Below are 20,010 nucleotides of genomic sequence, written 5' to 3'. Positions count from 1 at the left end.
CCCCACCACTGTTCTTAAACTGTTAAGATATGAAAGGGCAGAGATAATGCCTTTTAGGTAATCTGTATGTGAGATTTTGCATAATTTCTTCTGTAGATGCTGTATCAACCCCTTGGAATAGAGATTCCAGTGGCAATCAGTTGAGGACTTTGACATACACTGTAACAATTAACAATCCGCTGTGTGGGAAGTTCACAACTGCAACTGAGAAGCAGGTACTGTGTTGCGTGTGTGTCTGTTTGCCCTCTAAATCAAGGGAGTGGTCAACTCTACAGTCTGTCAGAGATCTAACCATGGATTAAAGTTCAGTGAGCTGCATGTGGATCTGCAGTTTAAACGTAGTATCTCTAAGGGTAGCACGCTGCCCCTGTCATTAGTGAGAAAATGCTGATGAAATCAGAGAGGCTTTCTAGCCTTACAAATGGCTGTAAACTTCTCTGACAAAGTCTGTGGGAGGAAGAAGTGTTAACATTTCTTATGAATTGCGGGGTGAGAAGAAACAATGAAATGCTTTCAGTCTCCACTTCGAGGCTCCCCAGTACAAGGGAGGGATGGAAAGAGTCCAGTGAAGGGCCACTAAGATGATTAAGGGACTGGAGGGATCTCATGTGAGAAACAGCTGAGAGCTTGGACTCTTCAGTCTGGAGAAGAGAAGACTCAAGGGAGGGATCTTACAATATATATAAGTATCTGAATGGGGGGTACAAAGATCTAGCTAGGCCTCCACCACCAAAGGCCACACCTTTCAGTGGTGCCCAGTGACAGGGCCAGAGGCAATGGGCACAAACTGAAACCACAGGTGGTTCCCTCTGAACATCAGGAAATGCTTTTTTTACTGTGAGGGTGACGGAGCACTAGAACAGGATATCCATATAGGTTATGCTTCTCCTTCCTTGGGGATATTGGAAAGCCATCTGGACATGATCCTGGGCAACCAGCTCTAGGTGGCCCTCCTTGAGCTGGGTTCTTGGACCAGATGACCACCAGAGGTGCTTTCCAATCTTAACCACTCTGTAATTCTGCTTTGGGAAAGGTCTTATAGGCCAGTCTCAAAGAGCAGCTGTGGTCATAAGTCAGTGGCCAGCCTTGTATCTCGTACTTAAAATGGCAGTAGGGAAGTACTGCTGCTGCCTATGTTGGCTTTGCCAGGAGGCATCTTCTCTTTCCCCACTCCATCTATACTTTCCATTCTTAACTGCTTTTTATTGTGGTTATTCAGGCTTTCTCCCTACTCTACTTCACTTGGAGCTGGTTGATCTAGCCTAAGGAGCTCAGTCCAAGGGGCGGGGGGTGGTAGAATGTGGTACCATGAATATACCTTCTTATTTTTATTTTCTTTTATGGTAGATCCTGCATAAGCAGAGCCAGAAAGGACAGTCTTATCATGTGGATGCTGAGGTACTGACCCATGATGTCCCCTACCATGATTATTTCTACACTGTGAACAGATACTGCATCAGCCGCACATCCAGTCACAAATGTCGATTACGGTGAGCCTGAGTGGTGCACAGTGGGAGGGCAGAAGCCAAGGCGTGCATGTTATGGGTTGATGAAGTGTGCCTATCAAAAGATCTGCCAACAGCATAGAGAAAAGTCAGTTTCTCTTGAAGCTGGGGATCTCCTCTGAAAAATGAGCTTGGTTTATCTCTTGTCACATGAATGCTGTATTTGGATCTCATTAATTCAGTGAGAAACGAACTCTTAAGCACCTCTCAAAGAGGTACAGAACTCATCTCCAAGACTGAACTGGGTTCTGACCAGCCTTGCTTTTTAGAGTGCCAGCTGTGTGAGTGGGATAAATTGAAGCTACCTGGGATGTTTTACTACAAAGTTTCTCAGATATCCTTGTTAAGTAAGGACCTGTGGAGGAGGATGGTTTTACAGGAAGGTGCAGGGAAGATGGAACATACCTACCTTTGCAGGGAGGGTACTTCAGCAAAATCAGTCTCCATTATTAAACCCTACCTAGATGGGGGTGTCTTAAAAGGCACTTCCCTTTCCCCTTTCATTTGTTGAAAATGCCTGAAGTGATCTAGTTCCATGTTCACCACACTCGTGTGACTTTCTGACTGTGTAATCCTTGATAGTTCTTGTGCTGTCTTTAGTAAGACCTTTTATCTCAAACTTCATCAATACCCAGGAAAGGTAAGCAAGCCTGGATTTTGTTCCGGCTTATCTCAGGCTATAAGAGTGCTGAAGACTCCATCTCTACTGGGAGGAGAAGGGAAGTTGTCCATGATGCAACTGTTCTGGATGATTCTCTTGGTGGTTTGTTTTTTTTTTTTTAGTGAGTCAGTCTTGCCTTTGAGGGCTATGTTTGTTTTATCTGAGACACATGGCAACCCTAGAGTAAGAGCAACCCTAGTTCTCAATATGGCACACAGAGAATGCCTGTATAGAACAGAAGGTGCATGGTAGTGTTACAGCTAGCTTTATTGTACTGTGTGTAAAATGGCTCAAAGACTTTATTTGAAAGATGCTGTTTTGTCAGACTAGAAACACAGTGAGCTTACATTGATTTGGATGATTATTTGCAAATGTTGAGAAAAGTGTATTCTAGGACAGTCAGTGTTCTTGACTTAAAATCACAGGCTATCCTTTTGTCCTTTATGAAGAGCTTTGGGATTCATTCAGTTATTAGAAGCAGCCCTCTGAAGGATTCTACTCCAATTCATTTCTATTCTGGAAGCATTATTGATTAGCTTGACCTGGGGAATGCAGGGCAGGAATCTCACTTCCCCTCTGTCATGCTCACAGAAAGATAGGTTTTAATTTCTGTCTCCTCAGGGTAGGATCTGAGCATTTGGTGGATGAGTGGTAGTAATGAATTTCACCTGCTGCCCATGTAATAAATCATGTGTACACATACAGACTAAAAAGCAGAACTTCATGGTCTGGAAGCCTAACGCCTATTTTAAATATATGTTAAAATGGGAAGACTTCAGAAGAGAGAAATTCTCTGCTAGTCTGAGTCTGAAGGAAAAATTTAAAATGTTTCCCATCATTTGGACACTTAATGTCCTGAAGCTGTAGCTAGATATGTTGTCTTTTGCTACTGTCTCCTGCCTTGCTTCAGTGTAAGCGCTGCCCAGGTGGAAAGCCAAGGCAGTTCCAGTGGATATTTCAGATTATGGACATAAGGTAGAGGCCTGCTTCTGGTAAGAGATTTCTGCTATCGCTGTGCTACCTAGAGAGCACTCTTTCACTATTGCATTCTGTTTATTAGGGTTTCTGCAGAAGTAAAGTATAAAAAACAGCCCTGGGGCCTTGTCAAGTCTGTAATCGAGAAGAATACCTGGGGAGGAATACAGGAAAACTTCAAACAACTTGGTGAGGCATTTTCCTCTTTGGTAGAGTAATAAGGCTACCTTTCCTATGTAGGTTCTCATGTATGACAAACTTGATTTCTCAAAGAATGGTTTGAAAAGAAGGCAACACCGAAGCAATCTCCAGGTCAGAAGTTCCTGTCGTCAATATATCTGCCAGTTCTAGGCAGTAGAAGAAGCCTGGTAGCTTAATGCTGACAAGGAGCTCTTGTACACCTTGTCAGTAATTGGTTTCTGAAGGAAACATGAGCAGCAGTAGGAAAGCTGTTAATTTCAACTGCACGCACCTATCTTTTAAGTATTTCCTTGATTGTGGGTATGAGAAGAGAAACACTTGGCAGGCTCCCTGGCTATGTCTGCTAACAGCCTGGCCGGCCACGCCTGCAGGCTCACAGTCTAACACAGCTCCTAGTCTCAGTCTAACAGTGTCTTGAAGTGCTCTTCCAACTGCTATCTAACATATCATTAAACAATCCTGCACAGGCTGAATGTACATCATATCCGAAAAGCATTCTAAGTGCCACCTAGCAAATAGGACAGGTAGTACAGGTCAAGGTGTAGTTTGTTAATTGCCTGTTTTAACTTCTAGTAAATGAACTTGCACTTGCCTCTCTTGCTGCCACCCTCCATATCTCACAATTTAAGTCTTCAGTGCTAGGCTTTCCAGTTTTTATTTTGAAAGTTCAATAACCTTGCTTTTCCCACTGCAGAATCAGATCTCCTAATGGAGGAATATGCAATTAATCAGTCCATAGAAGACTCTGGAAAATTAGTTGCCCTGAGACGAAGACGACGCACTTTACACCGGAGTCTGGCAGAATCACTTCCCAAACGCTCTTCCCAACACCCCTCTGGTGACATGGGAGTGGAGTCCCAGGGCAGCATAATAGGTAGGAACTTTTATATCAAGTGTTTTCCAAAAGGTGTGTTCAAGAAAGTTTAACTCTTGTAAGAGCATATATGTTACTCCCACTGTCTAGCTAATTGGTGTGATAGCAAATGCTTTATGTGTTCAAGCTTGTGTAAAAGAGACTTGGATGATGAGTATCTCATGAAACCAAACCTTAATCTAACTCTTTGGTTTTAAAACAAACAAAAAAACCAACCAGAGCCTAAAATGCTGCACTGGACCTGCATAGGATTGGAAATGAGATGGGATCAGAAAGAAATTTAACCTGGCTTGTGTAATGTTGCGGAAAATTGGCTTTATTTCTTCAAATAACTGCACACCCAAGTTGTGAGTTGATTAGACTTTGTCACTCACCTCTTGACCCTGTCACCTTGGTTTGGGGTTTTTTTATGTTAAGGAGTCAACTTCCTGTTGCTTCTGTAATTTCTGTGTCACTGAAGCAATTTTTTGCAGTTGCACTGCTCCTAGGCATGACAGACTTGGCCACTAGCATATACAGTATTAGCTACACCTTCAGTGATGAGGAACATCTGTGCGCTAATGTGTACCAGAGAATGGTGGATTTCATGATGCAAGCTGATATGTAGACACTGAAGTAGGAGCAAGTGCTCTTTCCTAAAGGGAGGAGACAACAATGAATGTAGCATTTAAGAGAGCGCTTGGATCACAGCATGTGTAATGGACTCTTATCTAACTGAGATTACTTCCTATAACTTAATTTTGCTACTGCTGCTCCACCTTTTCAGGTGAGTATGTCTGCCTCAGTATGCATTACAGCTTTTGTGTATGCTCCTTGTCCAGGGCAGTAGGTGTGAAGTATGTTCTAGGAGATCAGGGAAATTCTATTTAAAGATCATCCTGCCCACAGTGGTAGGTGACTGCCGCTCAGTTTGGAGAGGACGTGGCACAATTCTCCCTCACTAGTGTCTGGTTCCTGTTGTCTGATGACTAGCAGATGGCCTTTTGAAAGGCTGTCATCAGGCCAATATATAAATGAAGCTGGTAAGGATGGAACAAGTTAAAGGAGCACTTGATTTGACACCAGTTGTCAGGAGGACTAATGTGGCCAGGATAACAAGCAGAAGAGAGCCTCTTTGCAGGCTGTCTCCACTAGTGTGTGACTGGCAGCCCATGTGCTGAATGTGTGTTAGTGTGTTAGTAATGGATGGACTGTAGCCTTCTCTGGCTATCTAGGTTTAATGTGAACATGCCCCAGAGCTGTGTTCTCTGCAGCACACTAGGGTAGGGGCAATCTTCCTCCTGATGGAAGAGCCTGACTGTCCAGCTGACTTGTCTGAGAGGACTGCAGGAATGCCTTGGTGAATGTTGAAGATTATCTTGTGCACCCACATGATCTGTTATTTCTTTCCATCAGAAGCTGTTGAGCTATTCTGTGTGAAATGTTGGGGCACTGAGATGTATCTGCAGGCATCATTTAGGAATGTCCTTCAGTACTTTTTAACCTTCTTCTCTTCCATGCCCTATAGGAAGGAAAAGAGATGCTGTAAGTAGGACCACCACCATCATTGTAGTAATGAGTGTCTTGTAAGTACTCGCATTAAAATGTGGCTTGACTCAAGCTCATCTTGGTCTTTACCTGTATTTGCCTGTTCCTCACTTGCATGTCAACATTGCATGTAGTGTGATAGATCCTAACCTAATTTAAATGTATGTATAGGAGGGGAATGGATTGACTTAGTGATGCATGGAATGAAAATGCTGGCTTGCCAAACTAGTCTACCTTGCAGGTTTATGTATGTCGGATCCTATAAAAGCATCCCTAGAATTTACTCATTCCTAGCTTTAAAAAGTTCCAAGACGAGACACTGTTGTCGTTCCTACAGGTTGCTATTACACAGCTTAAAGCTAGCTGCTAAGAATTGTTTGGATAGATCTTTATTTTCAGTATACCACTGCCCCATGCCCTTCTTTCTCCCTGATGGATTCTCTTTTCATAGCTGTTTGTCGCCCAGATCTTGTTTCTGTAGCATTACAGATGAAACTGTTACAGGACTTGATTTTTGTTCTGTTCTCTCTACAGTTTGCTGTTCTTGGTCTTGCTGAATATGATACTGTTTCTCAAGCTGTCAAAGATAGAGCATGCAGCTCAGTCCCTCTATCATGTGCGGCTTCAGGAAGAAAGCTCTTTGAAGTAAGTTGAATTCACAGTCTTTGCTTTCTTTCTTCCTTAGCTTATGTCAAAATCTGACAATGAAACTTGGTGGTAAGTTTTCCAAAGCTGCTGGGGCTTGTTGTGCTTCTGTGGTCTATGCACATATCCAGGACATGCCTGACTGCATCTTGCCGTAATAAATTTCTCCTTTGCAAGCTGTTTTTTGGGGGAGTGTTAACCTTAGCTTGCATTTATCACCCTGCTGTGACTCATCTTCTGTGAATATCATAGTGCTGATCACAGAACCGAAGTGTTCACTCCATCCTGTGTGAACCAGAATGGTATCAAATGTAACATGAAAGATTCATTTAGCTTCTTGGCCTCTTCTGTGAGTCCCCTGCTAAATCCCTCTCCCTCTCAAACTTCCATATTAGGTGCCTTTTGTATTCAGACACATGGAAGAGGCTCAGATATTGCTCTCTGTCTTGACTGTGGTATCAGCAAACAAGTTAAAAACCATAACCTGATCTTGAGTATGAAAGTGGTGTGGTGACCTCCCATAGTGATCATCTCGGAACTGATTAGAGTAACTTTCTTGATAAGAAAGATCTTGCCCTCCGAGAACTTACATCGTATGCATAATGCGAGCACATTTGTTCTTGGTGGCTGTTGTCCACAAAGGTCCGAGGCAGTATCTTTAAGGCAACAGAGATTGAAATTCAACTGCAGGCAGCTTTTTATGGGGCTTCTGGAAAAGGATGCTTTTAGCAATGGCAGAGCAATGGTGGCAGAGCAGTTGCTTTCAGAAAGGCATGGAGGTGCTTGCTTCATGTTTCTGATGTAATCTCAATCTCTTTCAGCATATCCCCAGAAATGGTATCAAAAGAGGAGATCCCTCAATATGATAAGGACCAGGTTAAACATGTGAAGGGAGTTTTAAGAGACTCAATTGAAATGCTTGAGCAGGTAGGTCTGCCAGTCTTTCCTGGTGATACTCTTTGTTTCTCAACTCAGTTTTTTCCCTTCTGCCATCACAGCTTGTGTTTGGTTTCTTCTGGTGCTAACTAAACTTTTCGTGACGCCTTTACTTGTTTTGTCCTAGGCTTGAATTTGGCACAAAGGCAATGCTTGCATTTCTGATGGTTTTGTTGGTTTGGTTTTTTTCTTTCCCCTTTTGGACTAAGGTTAAACGTTTGTTTCAATTTTTCTTAAACCTGTCAAGTACTTTTACTGATGAGATGCATTGATGCAGTTCTGAATCATGACAGAGCAAACATGGGAGTAATTCAAAACAGAACCTCTTTTCGAAGAAGACTTAAAACATAACGTTAAGTATTTGACCACCTCATGAGGCTTCTTCATTCAGGTTTGTCCTGGCTTTTTCTCACCACTACTCTTCTAGATATTGGCGAGAGCTTCATATAGCCTTGGGGTCAGTGAACCACCTAATCTCCAGTGAAAAATAAGTTCTACAGACCATATGTTTCTGAGAGGCTCCATAGCTATGAAGTTAATCTTCCTTCTGGAATTTACAATTCCAGGCTCTTGCATACTATAAACACTATATAAAAAATGAGGTGGTTAAATACTGTTGTGTCTCTGATCCTGAAGTCCAGGACTGGTAAAACCCTAGGCTGAAATTTCAGTTCAGTAAGTGAAGGATAGTAAAGTCATACTTTGGGGTTTTTTCAACTTATAACCTATGAATGTTCTGATTTTTAAGGTCTTTTAATAAATTCTAAAATGTGACAGAAGAAATTATTAGACTCGGAAAGCTGTGGGGGAGTTCACATGTACCTCTATCCATCACCAGTTTGCTCTGTGTTCTCCCACACACTAAAGAAGTGTAGAAAAAGAAGCCATTTTTGATACTCCTTGTTCAGAGGTGTCTCTGCACACAAAATTGCTATTAATCTATTAAGCATTTTGGTCACAGCTTGAAAAAGCTTCTGAGTGATAGAAATTTCACTGTAGAAATGCATTTCCTGGTTTCTATGACCTTTTCAATTTCTCTGCTTGCTATCCAAAAAATTCCTAATTCTGAAGTGTTAAACTGCATTTTGAACAAACAGTGCTTAAAAAAAGAAACCAAACTAAGAATTCAACCACCTTTTTCATCCCAAATAACAGTTTTGTTTGGAAGTCATTGTAGTGCCTGTTACCTTGTGTTTTCTGAGGGTTGTCAGTAATTTAAACACATTTTGTGCACCAAAATGGCACTGGGAGGGCTAGGTATTAGAAGAAAATTCATGCTTTGCTGCCATGTTGCTTAGAGTATTTGCTATGAACATGTGGCTAAAAATGAGTGGGGTGGCTTATCTTCTGCACTGTTGTCTGGTGGAGTGGCAAGACCTTATCATACTGGACTGTTACTAATTATAAACTCTACAGAGTATAGTTGTTAGTGCACAGTAAAGCAACTCTTCATAGAGAGAAGGAAAGTGCATGAAATCCTTAAAACAAAAGGAGGAGGGAGACATTGTTTTCCTGATATCATTCACCCATGCAGGAGACTAACTTCAGTAACTGGGGGGTGGGGTGTGATGGTTGTATCTTTGCAGCTGAAGATCTCCCTTTCCATGCTCCAAAGAAGCTTTGACCACTTGAACAGGACACAGAGCAGCAAGACTGAGAGTTAATACCTACATCAGCTTTCCGTTCAAGATGTCGGAAGAAAAGATGTGTGTGTGTGAGGACTTGTGGGGTAGGAATTGTAACCGTCACCTTTGGACTCTTTACTACTATTTGGCTTTAAAGCTGCATGGAATAAAGGTTGCGTTCTACATTCCCATAACCTGGCGATATGTGTCTCCTGCCAGCCCTGTATCCTGTGAGTGAGCGAGGGCAGTTGTACTGCCTGTTAATGGATCTGCAGATTTCAGAGGAGGGGAGAGCACCCTCAGCAGAGAGCTGGGCTTGTCTTTAATGAAATCACAGGTTCTGTTATGTCAGTGAAGAGTGTATTGGAGAAAAAGAACAGGTAGTGATTTCACAGCCCCAGGATCCTTAAAGCTTTTTTTTTTTTAGCCACAAGGACCTTGTAAAAATATGTCACCATCTTTTAAGGATTAATATTTTTGAGATTAATTAACTAAACAGGAAAATGCTTGATACATCTTTGCTATATCTCTTGCATACTGTGAGCTTTGGCAGACTGCCTTTTGCCATATGTTTCTAGCTCTAACGGAGAAATTTCGGCCCTCGGTATTTTCCCTCCATCATGGGCTGCTCTTCAGTTCTGTAGCATGGTGTGCCCACTGATGATGAAACACTTTTTTTTTTCCTTCTGGCTTCAAGCTTCTTCTAAGCAGGCTGGGAGAGAAGGAAGATGAAAATAAAAATTGGCAGCAAGGAAAAGGGCAACATCCCTACAGGTTCAGACTGTGGTTGTGGGGTAGTGCTGGCTGGTTGTGCAAGCTTGGTCTGGCTTGCAGTGGTGCAAACAGCTGAGTGCCTCTGTCAGCAGCCTAGGGTAGGTTTGGGGGTGCATATGTGGGTGCTTGAGACCCTTAATACAGGGTCCTGGGTGAACCCCTCCAGGAGGTAGGTTTAAACATGTGCTGTGGTTGTTCTGCAGAATGGGAAACTTACCCTGCCGTATGTGGGAAGCTGCTACGCCCCCGGGGAGCAGCAAAGCCGACCACAGCCTTATGTCGCCCGGCTGTGGGAGCTGGTGGCGGCGGGACCGCGCTGTGCCCTTCCCACTGCCACCTGTTGCGCTGGTCCTTTAAGCCAGGTGCCGGCGCGTCACGGCCAGCCCCGCCCCTCCCCGGCAGGCATTGGGCCGTTCTGCCGTCAGGTGGATGGGCCCGGGGCGGGGGGTCCCTCATTCCCCCCACCCGCACACCTCCGCGCTCGGGCTACGCCCGGGCGCGGGTGGCCAATGGCGGCCGGCCTTCGCCGGGGGGGGCGGGGCCACCGGGGAGGAGGTGGCGGCGGGCGGGAGGCGGCGGCGGCGCTGCCGGGGGAGCCGCGTCCCGGGCCCGGCGGCGGCGGCGGCTGAGGGGGGACGCGGGGAGGGGCGGCGATGGAGGAGCCTCTCTGCTGCTGCGAGTACGTGGACCGGAGGGGCCAGAGGAACCACCTGGCGGCGTGCTGCTGCGACTGCGAGGACCTGGACGAGGGCTGCGAGAGGTAACGGCTCCGCGACCCCAGACCCGCCGGGTCCCACCCCGCCTCCCCCGGCGCCCCTGGCGAAGGGGTCCGGCTCCGAGGCACACAAACAGGCACCCTCCGCCCTGCCAGCGGTGTCCCCCCGCCTCGTGGGGAGTCCCGTGTGCAGCCGGTCCCCCACATCCTGAGGGGGCTGCTGCCCTGAGGGAAACTCGACCGGAGGGAGGGAAGGGGGAGGCGGGCGGGGGGCGCCCGGGACGGGCTGTGGGAGCGGGAGGAGGCAAGGGAAGGGCCGCGGGTGCGTGGCTGCACCTCTGCTAGCCAGTGTCTCTGTTTTCCTTCCCCTGACAGGTGGCTGACGTGCAAATCCCTGCCCCCGGGGGCTCTGGAAAGAATCGCCGACACCGTGGCGGACCGGGTGCGGGTCCCCTGGTTCGCAGGGGCCGTGAAGATCAACATCAGCCTCGTGCCGCCTCTTATTCTGCTGCCCGTCTTCCTCCACATTGCCGCTCTGCACTTCCTGCTGGGGCTGGTCATCTTGACATCCCTGCCCGTGGTGGTGCTGTGGTATTACTACCTCACCCACAGAAGGAAGGAACGGACCCTCTTCTTCTTGAGCCTGGGGCTCTTCTCCTTGGGCTACATGTACTATGTGTTTCTCCAGGAGGTGGTTCCCCGAGGCCATGTCAGGTATTCCCAAGTGGTTACTCTCACGTGCGGGTTAGTTCTTATGCTTGTGGCCCTGTCTCGAGCCAAGAAAGACCCTGGCTACCTTCCTATCCCAGCAAGCAACAAGAAGTTATCACAGCAGGGTTTGCCCAACAACAGTGTTAGAGGGAGCTCCAACGGGCTCCATGGCGTCACCACATTGGGAGCTGCCAGCGGCCGTGCTGCGAATGGCGAGGCTAAAGGCTATTTCAGGATGTCAGCTGAGGAGCCAGAAGGTGTGAAAAAGGACTGGTGTGCTAAATGCCAGCTGGTCAGACCAGCCCGAGCAGGGCATTGCCGGCTTTGTGGCAGGTGTGTAAGGAGGCTGGACCACCACTGTGTCTGGTAGGTTTTGCACTGCTGAGGCTACGTGTGTGTTCTCCCTCTCTCCTCCTCTTCCTCCTGCCCTCTTTGGAAGTTAGCGTCTTTTTTTACAGTCCCTGTCAAATGAGGTTGCTTTTGTTACGTGCAAGACCTGGTGACATTCTTCAAAACAGTAAATTTGTATTAACCATTTCAAAGAACAATTTAAACAACCTGGTTTTTGTAAGTGGGTTGACCTGATAGCCGTTAACTTCTACAGCATACTTCTGCATTGCTTTTGGTTCTCTACTGTTTTTTGTCTGGGGATGGGTTTTGGTTGTGTGGGTTTTTTTTGTTGTTGTTGGCTGGTTTGGGGGGGGTGGGTTTGTTTGTTTTAAGACTTGGTCTATGGAGCACTAGCAATTCTGCAGTTGACTTGCATTAGTGCTCTCCTGGGGCAAGGGAACCCAAAGCTGCATGTGTGCATGCAGTACTGGAAGCAAGGAGCAGTAGGGTATAGATGTGTCTCAGTGAAGGATACCATACTTGCTCTAAGTTTGAGGCAAACAGTCTACTACTGTTACCCTACTGGTCTGACTTGTGCCTATAACCTTTCTATAAAAACCTATAAAGCTGCTTTGAATGTGTTTCAAAGGTCTTAGCCTGTATTTTATAGAAGCACCTTGGAAATCAGGCTCTGACAGCTGGGGGAGGGAGGAGGAAAGAGAAGCCAGTTTCTTTTCTTTTTAAGCAAAGTAATGTCTTCTTTCCTTTTGGAGGATTAACAGCTGTGTAGGAGAGCAGAACCACCAAGCATTCATCCTTGCACTCTCCTCCTTCATGCTCACCTCTGTGTATGGGATTACGTTGACCCTGCACACCGTCTGTAGGGGCCGAACTCCATTTGTGGCATTGTTCTACTGCCCTGGGGCCTATTCTGACTACAGGTGAGATGTCTGTCTGGGAGAGAGCTGGGGTGGGAATGGGCTTGGTTGGGCTGGCAGCTTAGATCCTGTTCCTGGTTCTGTGCTCTAGGCCAGCGCTGTTGGCTGTCAAACCTGACCAAAAAGTGCTCCCTAAAAAGCCCTGGAAAGCAGGGATGCGTTGCTGCTTTTGCCAAAGTGGGGAGCCTGAGACTTGGAGCTCACCATTCATTGGGAAAAAGTTGTTGGAGGAGCTGGGTTTTGAAGTCTTTATTTATTGTGTCCCATATAGATACTCTAACATATGTTTGCCCCCAGATGCAGGAAACAGTCTGATGGCCTGGAATCTGTGTGCGCGCTCTCTCTCATCCCTCATTGTTTTTCTAGGGACTGACCCTCAAGGTTACCCACTTAGAGCAGACAGCATTAATGTACCTTGTCTGGTGGGGAGGGTGGTGAGAAGTGTTGGACACAAGTTCAGAGACTGGCGCTACCACTGATGGGCAGAGTACACTAACACAACTGACTCTACCTTCTTCTGTGCTCCATTTCATGATCTTTCAGGTGTGAGCATCATTGTGTCCTTAAACGAGGAACCAAATACCAACAGTAAGAGTACAGAGCTAGGTAGTGCAACAGCAATGTACAAGAGTAGCTGTGGTAGCGCTAAAAGCTTTCATTAAGTAAGCCCTGAAGCTTTAATTTTGAGAAAGCCTTTAAGGATTATCTGATGAAAGCAGCAAAGTGAGATCACTGTGACAGATGTAGACAGGGATTTGAAAGGATAGTGATTACCAGGGAAAGTCACTCTAAAGCAGCTGCTCCAAAACTAAATGGCTTCCTTCCCATCTTTTTCCCTGCTGGCAGCTCTGCTCTGTCGTTCACCTGTGTGTGGTACTGTGCCATTGTAACAGCTGGCATGGGATACATCCTCCTTATCCAGCTGTTGAACATCAGCTACAACGTGACCGAGAGGGAAGCTCGGCTGGCTCTGCGGGACAACACTGGGCGCAGGCTCCTGGGTGGGTTAGTAATAGACACCGGCCAGTATAACAGGGGTTTCCTATGCAACTGGGGCCATTTCTTGAGCCTGGGGTCTTCTCCTCCACAGCGTTCTGCTGAAGACATCGTGTGATGCCCCTCTTTCTGGAGATGATGTTGACTGACTTTCTTTAGCAGGGGAATGACCCCTTCCGCTAGGACTCCCTCCTTCCACACCCTTCCGTTATGGTCGGTGTACGGGCTGCCTATCCTGTCACTGACAACATCAGAGGCTTTCCCAGGCAGAATGGTTCTTTGTGTGCTGTCAGCCAGCAATAGGATGCAGAAAGCAGTAAGCCATATGCAAAAAGCTGGAGAGAAGGAGCCTGCTGCCTTTTTCCACTGTGGGAAACTTTGTGCAGCTCAGCTCAGCAGGAAGAAGAGCACAAGATTTTGGGAACTTGAGCTTCTGTTAGGTGTGAACCCTGGCATCAAGAGGAAACCACTGCTGGACTTCAGAGTGTGCACTGGTTCATTCAAAGGTTAAGGAATCCCTGGCTCATACCTACGTGCGACATTTCAGAGATGTCAGGAGGGTGAACTTTTAGTACGGATAACAGATGGACCGCTGCAGAAGCCAGGCTCTTTGGCTGAAGGAGACTGTCTAGGCCGTCACTGAGCAGCTTGCTCCTCTCTGGTGCATTTATCCCCCCACCCCCCCGATCTTCTATTCCATCCAGCTGTATACATGCTTGTATTAAGTGCCTCTGTGAACAACATTCCTGTAGGGCTTTTTAAGATCCCTTCACCTCTTGGCCCCTAAAGTTGTTATTCCATCCCCGTCTGTCTGGGTGAGAAGACACTGTCATCTTCAATGTTGTTCTTTCTGCAAGCTGGGTCTATGTTGGTTTGAAGGCTTGGCTTATCTCCCTCAACATGTTTCTGCTCTCATGACAGATTGTGACACTGAGGCAGCAGGTAAACATACCAAGTAAGGAGGAGATGTTTTGAAGCAATGTGTAACAGCGAACTCTGAGGGGGAAACAAGAATGGTCTCCAGTGCTACTGTAGTTTTATGGAGCTACCTCTCTCCCTCCCTCTATGGGAGAAGGGAGTCTGTGGGAGAGTAGATAATTCTGCTAACAGCATTTTTGGTAGGTAGCATCTTCATTGGTTGTGTTGCTAATAACTCGGTGATCTGGTTTCCTCTCAACCCAATCACTGTGGAGCTGCCTGACTGTAGATCTGTTTTCTCAAGCCAGGAAGCCAAGGAACAGTTTGGTCTCTGTGTACATAGGGAGAGGATGTGTTGGAACTGACTGTTTTTTGGGGTAGATGACCTGCACTGGCAGGTGAATGAATGCGTTAGAGGTGCTCTGCAAGAAGGCAGCTTGTTCCTCATCAGCCTGCAACTGTATCATTGCCTCCCCTTGAGCTTCAGCTGAAATCACAAGGTTTTGGTGGTGATGGTTTCTGCGGTTTGCGGGTGGGGGTTTTTTGTTGCTTTTTGTTTTAAACCCTATGTGCATGTGGTGCAAGAGTTATGGGTTCGGCCTAAGATGCAGAAGCAGAGGGAAGAGCCTTGTCCTAGCTATTGATGCGTGTGCAGCATGCATAGGTCATGCCTACCCCTGACTCCACCTGTGTGGCAGGCAGCTAGGGGATGTTGCCTGAGTGATGCAGATTCACTGTGTGCTGCTGTGCATTATCTCTGAAGAATGGACGGATGGCGTGTGGTGCCAGAAGGTAGCAGGGTTGGGGTTGTCCTTTGAGATCCCTGCCGTATTTGGTGTGTGTGCTCCTGATTACATGTCCCAGTTTAAGGTGAAGACCATGGACTGTTTGGTTTCCTCAAGTGGCACTTTCTAAAACCAGCAGATAACTGAGGAGCAGTTGCACTTGCAACGTGGGTGTGCAAAAAGTTACTGACTTACTGAGTGTCCCTTATTTCCTCTTACCCCTTTTCATCCAGTGAGCAATCCTTTATAAGGAGGTAAAGGGGACACCTCTCCTGCTTTCTGTCTGTAACTGAAGATACTGAGAGGTTTCTGACCACTTTCCTGGCCCTAATAGGAAGTAAAAGGCACCCAGCTGGACTGTGCTAACTGTTCCTCTATGACCTTCTGACTGTTTGGAGCTCGAAGCCTGACCCTAGGAGTTTAAATTCACACAAAGACCTCACCTCCACATGAGTTGCCTGTAAACGTTTCCATTGCACACGTGCATTTTGTGGTGCCTGCTGAGATGAACTGGAGCTTGGCAACCCTGGAGACAAGGGTGCTGTGGGCTAGCAGGTTTGTGATCTCCTCAGGTCTCGTCCTGCTGGCGCTTGGGGAGATTAAGGCAGAATGACCTCCTGGGCTTAGACAAACCCCTGCAGCAGAGGTAGCCAACCTCTCTGTCCCCGAGTTACATGTGCAGAAATCAATCATGCACTCATGAGCTGAACGAGCTCTGGCATCGTTTACAGGTTTGAGATAAGCGGTTTATCGGAGTCCTGATACACCTGGTTGGGAGAAACCAGAGCAGATCACAGATCATTTCCCTGGTAGCACCTGACCCTGTTGTGCTCACTTTCTCCCACAGGCAGAGACTGGTAGCTACTTTGCAGCCTGTCTGTCAGTGTAGCCTTGTCCCATGTCTCGTAGTGAGCTCTGGTGTGGGAGATTTCATCTGAACCATTTACACGGAGACCCAGATCCTCTCAGTGGTGTTCTCCCAGGCAGCGTGGACTTTGGAGTACAGATTAGGAACAAAGGGCTGTGGACTAATGTAATCATTCTGTAACTTGGTCGAGCCCACTCCAATATAGTAAAGTGCTAAAGTAAATTTTATTTTTGCCCACAGTCCAGAGGGAACTGGAGCCACTGAGGACACTAAAAGGGTTGCAAGGCTGTGGGTTTTTTTTAGAAGAACGCAGTGCTGATTCCCCAGTGAACAGGAAGTTCAGTGGCTGTAATCTGCGTAGCAGTGGTGACTTTTTCTTTAAGGGCATGGCTTTTCTTTACCATCCTGACCTCTTCCTGAGAGGATTTACCTTCTGAATGCCTTGGGAGATGGGAAGCATAAAGTAACAGGATATCTAAAAGGTATCTAAATGAGTGGAAGAGTTGCAAGCTTCAGATGCATACTTTGGAGCTCTCCTTTTAATAGCCCTGACAATCAACAAGAAGCCCTTGAGGAGTAATGTTCCCTTTTGCACTTTGCAAGGGCAGACTGTTGTGATCTCTTGTGCACTAAAGGACAGTTTCTTTTCTGAGAATTTTCTTGCTGTTTTCTTGCTGAGCTTATCGGCCGTGCTGGTAGAAGATGTTAAAACCTAGACATAGTCAGTCCTTAGGCTCACTCTGTTTAGTAGCTGCCTAGATCTATGCTCCCTGGGTGTTGGGGCAGTGGGAGCAGGCTGCATTTGACAGGTGACTTGTGGGTTGTTGTGTGCATGGCTTTGAGGCAAGGACCAGTGTCTCACCTGTAAAACCGCATGCACGTACTTGGCACTGCAGAAAACAGTACCCTGCTGGCCCTTGAAAAGTTTTCCCTGTGTAAGAAGAGATAACCCAGAGCTGGTCAGAAGCAGGGAAGGATTTTGGTAATAGCTAGCCTTGATGTTTCTCTGCCCAGACTTGAAAATTAGTTTATGCTGCTTTAACCGTGACCTTTTAGGAGGCATTTGTTGTTTCACAAATAGTGTGGACTTCTGCAGACCAAGGCGACTCTTAAGGGGCCAGGGTTCTGCTGTTGTAGTGTTAAACCCTCCATGACCAAATGCCAGCACCCTACTGTTTGGCGACTGTGCTGTTAGATACACCCTGTAAATGGTGGCTTGGCACTCTTTAACTCTTCTTACATCGTGCTTTTTTGTAGGCAAGTCACAGGTCCCCACATCAACTGTTTCTCCATTTAACTTGTCCTCAAATGACAAAAGTCACTGGTGAGCCTGAGTTGGAGCTGCTTGTGACTCCTAATCGTGTTTCAGCCTTCATGCTATGATGGTGCTTTCTTTTCTTCAAAGTAGGTTGCTTTCAAGTGTCTTAATGAAACCATTTGCTGTAAAATTTCTTCTGAAGATAAAATGGATACTGCCTCACTGCCTAATGTCTTAGTAATGCTTGGTTTTTTCCTCCTATATGAATGTATATTGCCTCATTAGGGCAGGAAGCGTGTGTGATTATGGATGTGTTTTCCTGTATTGCTTTCAGTGAAGAACTCTACAGTTTCCTAGGATTTCCTGCCGCTATTGGGATGTTTGTACAGTGAAAAATCTTTCTGCAGACAGGTGAGGCGCTTTCTGAAATGCAGGAATTCAGCCTCCCAAGATCCTTCTTTATGGAAGTCCTCTAATGATTATGTGAAGAACGACAGGCTCTAGAAAAACTGTCCACCTTGGAGAGTGGGGTGTTTGGAGTTTTTGGGGTGTTTTGGTTTTTGTTTTGGTTTTGGGTCATGTCGCCTCTTCTTCCCCCCCTCCCCCCCACCTCTGAACTTTAGGAAGAAACTTTGTGAAACATATTTGTGAGCTTTTTTGGAAGGACTGGTGTGTGTGTGTTTGTGTCCGTTCTGCATTGTATTCAGTGTTTCCAAATGGATGCGATTATGACTCAAAATAAATTATTAGAAATTATCTGTGGAGTGGCCTGTTGATTTATGCCAACACACTCAGCCTGGTCTAGTGACCAAAAGCTGCTGTCATCTCTTGGCTGTTTAGCTGTGAGCTGGACTTGGGAATAAGGGACCAACAGGTTGTGGAGAAGCTAGGAAACAGGTAAACAAGTGTTCTTCCAGTTCTGTGAAAGTTGACCTTTGGGTTTGTTGGTGTTGGGGTGAAACAGACTTGCTTTGCAGTTCTCACTGCCCTGGAAACTAAGGATATTCCCCCATGGTGGGGATTTGAACTGGGATCTTGCATCCCAAGAACAGTCCATTGTCAGATACTGAGTGTGTGTATCTGGTCGAGTTCCCAGCCTTTTTACCCAGTGTCTTGCTTTCCTTCCTATGCCTACCCACACAATACATCCAGAACGCCAAAAAGGAGCAATCTTTTCCTTTTAAACCCTCTTCTAAGCCATGTTTGGAAATGACGTGGATATTATTTGTACAGATAGTGGGAAGACATGTAGCCTTTGATCCTGTTGGTATCTTGGGACATCTGCTGAAAGGCAAGATGACTTTTAATGAGTAGAATCACAGGTGCCTTTGATTGTTCCTAGAGCTCTGCGTTGATTTGCCTGAGTGGCACTTCTGTCTGCTGTTCAGCTATTTCTCTTTGAAGATTACCTTGCACTTCCTGACAATAAGGACCTTGCTCTAGCAGTGAACCAGGTTTGTAGGTAGGTGAGAGTGGTATGTGCAGGAGGGTGTTGGGCTTCTGACACCCCAGTAGCCACCAGTTTCATTAACTCTAGTGCTGATAACAGGACACATGAGACCGCCATCTCTCCCTAGCTTTTATTGTTTTCCCCCTTTGTGGCTTGCCATGTTGTCCCCACACAGCAGGATCATGTCTGGAATGGCAGCTCATGTAAGGCCAAGGTGTGCTACTGTGGCTGGTGTCCATAACACATAACAGGTCTGCAAAGATGTGAGCTGTGGATCAAACTGCAGTAGTTCGTAGACCATTCCCAGGCTAACTACGGTCCCCAGCTACAATCTTGTTTGCCTGGGGGGAGCAGAGGAAATTGTTCAATACTTCAGGCATTGTGTCAAATCCGGTTTGAGCTGGGCCTAGGAGACTCTGAAGAGGCAGATTTGCTAAGAAGGTGTTTCTGTAGTCAAGGTTTTTGGGGAAGTGTGTAAGAACTCTGGAGGGCAGGTGTCAGCTGGGAATGGGGTTGGGGAGATGGGGATTTTGTGATCATTTCAGGGTTCTGCGTTTGCTGTTGTACCCAAATGAAAATACTCACCCCCTCCCAGTGCAGGAGAAAGAAAGTCTGGCTCTGCAGCCACCGCCCTCCCTTGCTAACAAGAGCAAGGAGCTGACAGGCAGGAGTGTGCCTGAGCTGTGAGAGTGTGGGCTGATGACCAGCATTAAGGCACTGACATCTGTATTTAACCAAGCACTGGAGCAGGAGGGATGCCCTGGCACAGTTGCAGGCTGAAGCTGTTTCCTCAGTCTTGACAAGTTCTCATGTGGGTCACCCTCCTGCTGGGAACTGTTTGCTGGAGCTTTAATTTGCAAAACGCTAACATCACGCCAGGGATTTTAGGGGTGTCCTGTGCAGTCTCTCAACAGCATCATCAGACACAGCCTTGCTTCTGTCAAGGAAGTATGAGTTGTTTCAGCCAGGTGTGGATCGAATGGGGAAGTGGAGGAGCCCCTCCAACTCGCCTTTGATTCTGACCAGGTTCAGTATGAATGTGCTTGATCCCTGAATATCATCCCTTTCCCTTAGCTGGATCCAGCTGAGGCTTCAGCTGTGTGCTAGCATGGAATTAGTAGTGGGCAAGGGCAAAGGGGTGTCAGAGTACAGCTCCTCCTGGATCATCTTCTTGGCTTCTTACTGTCCAGCAGAAGAGCATCTTAATAGGAAAACCTTTGTCAAAGCTGCTGAGATTAGAAGACAACTCTAGAAGTAAGAGTATCAGAGACAAAGGCCAGCTTTCAAGAGTGGTGACTACTTCAAGTTTTGGGGGGGA

The 20,010-nt window shown here is 46.5% G+C and overlaps 2 protein-coding genes across 10 annotated transcripts in view; both read left to right on the top strand.

The window, feature by feature from the left end:
* The window catches only part of GRAMD1C (GRAM domain containing 1C), a 55,325-nt gene extending 46,182 nt beyond the window's left edge, over positions 1 to 9,143 (top strand). For all 6 annotated transcript variants that reach the window (XM_064466408.1, XM_064466448.1, XM_064466431.1 and 3 more), the window contains 8 exons: positions 97 to 215; positions 1,348 to 1,490; positions 3,227 to 3,330; positions 4,037 to 4,216; positions 5,724 to 5,781; positions 6,278 to 6,388; positions 7,210 to 7,315; positions 8,911 to 9,143. In XM_064466408.1, coding sequence (XP_064322478.1) covers positions 97 to 215; positions 1,348 to 1,490; positions 3,227 to 3,330; positions 4,037 to 4,216; positions 5,724 to 5,781; positions 6,278 to 6,388; positions 7,210 to 7,315; positions 8,911 to 8,988 — 899 coding nt within the window. In that variant the 3' untranslated portion in view covers positions 8,989 to 9,143. The remainder of the gene's footprint in view (positions 1 to 96; positions 216 to 1,347; positions 1,491 to 3,226; positions 3,331 to 4,036; positions 4,217 to 5,723; positions 5,782 to 6,277; positions 6,389 to 7,209; positions 7,316 to 8,910) is intronic.
* A 1,138-nt stretch (positions 9,144 to 10,281) lies between these two features.
* ZDHHC23 (zinc finger DHHC-type palmitoyltransferase 23) overlaps positions 10,282 to 20,010 on the top strand; it is an 18,363-nt gene continuing 8,634 nt past the window's right edge. Inside the window, exons 1-4 of one of the 4 annotated variants that reach the window (XM_064466483.1) lie at positions 10,282 to 10,483; positions 10,814 to 11,515; positions 12,253 to 12,420; positions 17,650 to 17,998. In XM_064466483.1, the coding sequence (XP_064322553.1) occupies positions 10,377 to 10,483; positions 10,814 to 11,515; positions 12,253 to 12,420; positions 17,650 to 17,746 (1,074 nt within the window). In that variant the 5' untranslated portion in view covers positions 10,282 to 10,376 and the 3' untranslated portion in view covers positions 17,747 to 17,998. Of the gene's footprint in view, positions 10,484 to 10,813; positions 11,516 to 12,252; positions 12,421 to 13,263; positions 17,999 to 20,010 lie in introns of those variants that run through there. The other 3 variants (XM_064466492.1, XM_064466473.1, XM_064466499.1) reach the window with 3 other exon arrangements.

The sequence above is a fragment of the Phalacrocorax carbo genome, chromosome 1 (assembly GCF_963921805.1).
Source record: "Phalacrocorax carbo chromosome 1, bPhaCar2.1, whole genome shotgun sequence".
Classification (NCBI taxonomy): Eukaryota; Metazoa; Chordata; class Aves; order Suliformes; family Phalacrocoracidae; genus Phalacrocorax; species Phalacrocorax carbo.
The sequence above is the reverse complement of the archived record's forward strand: the minus strand, read 5'-3'. Positions and strand labels throughout refer to the sequence as shown.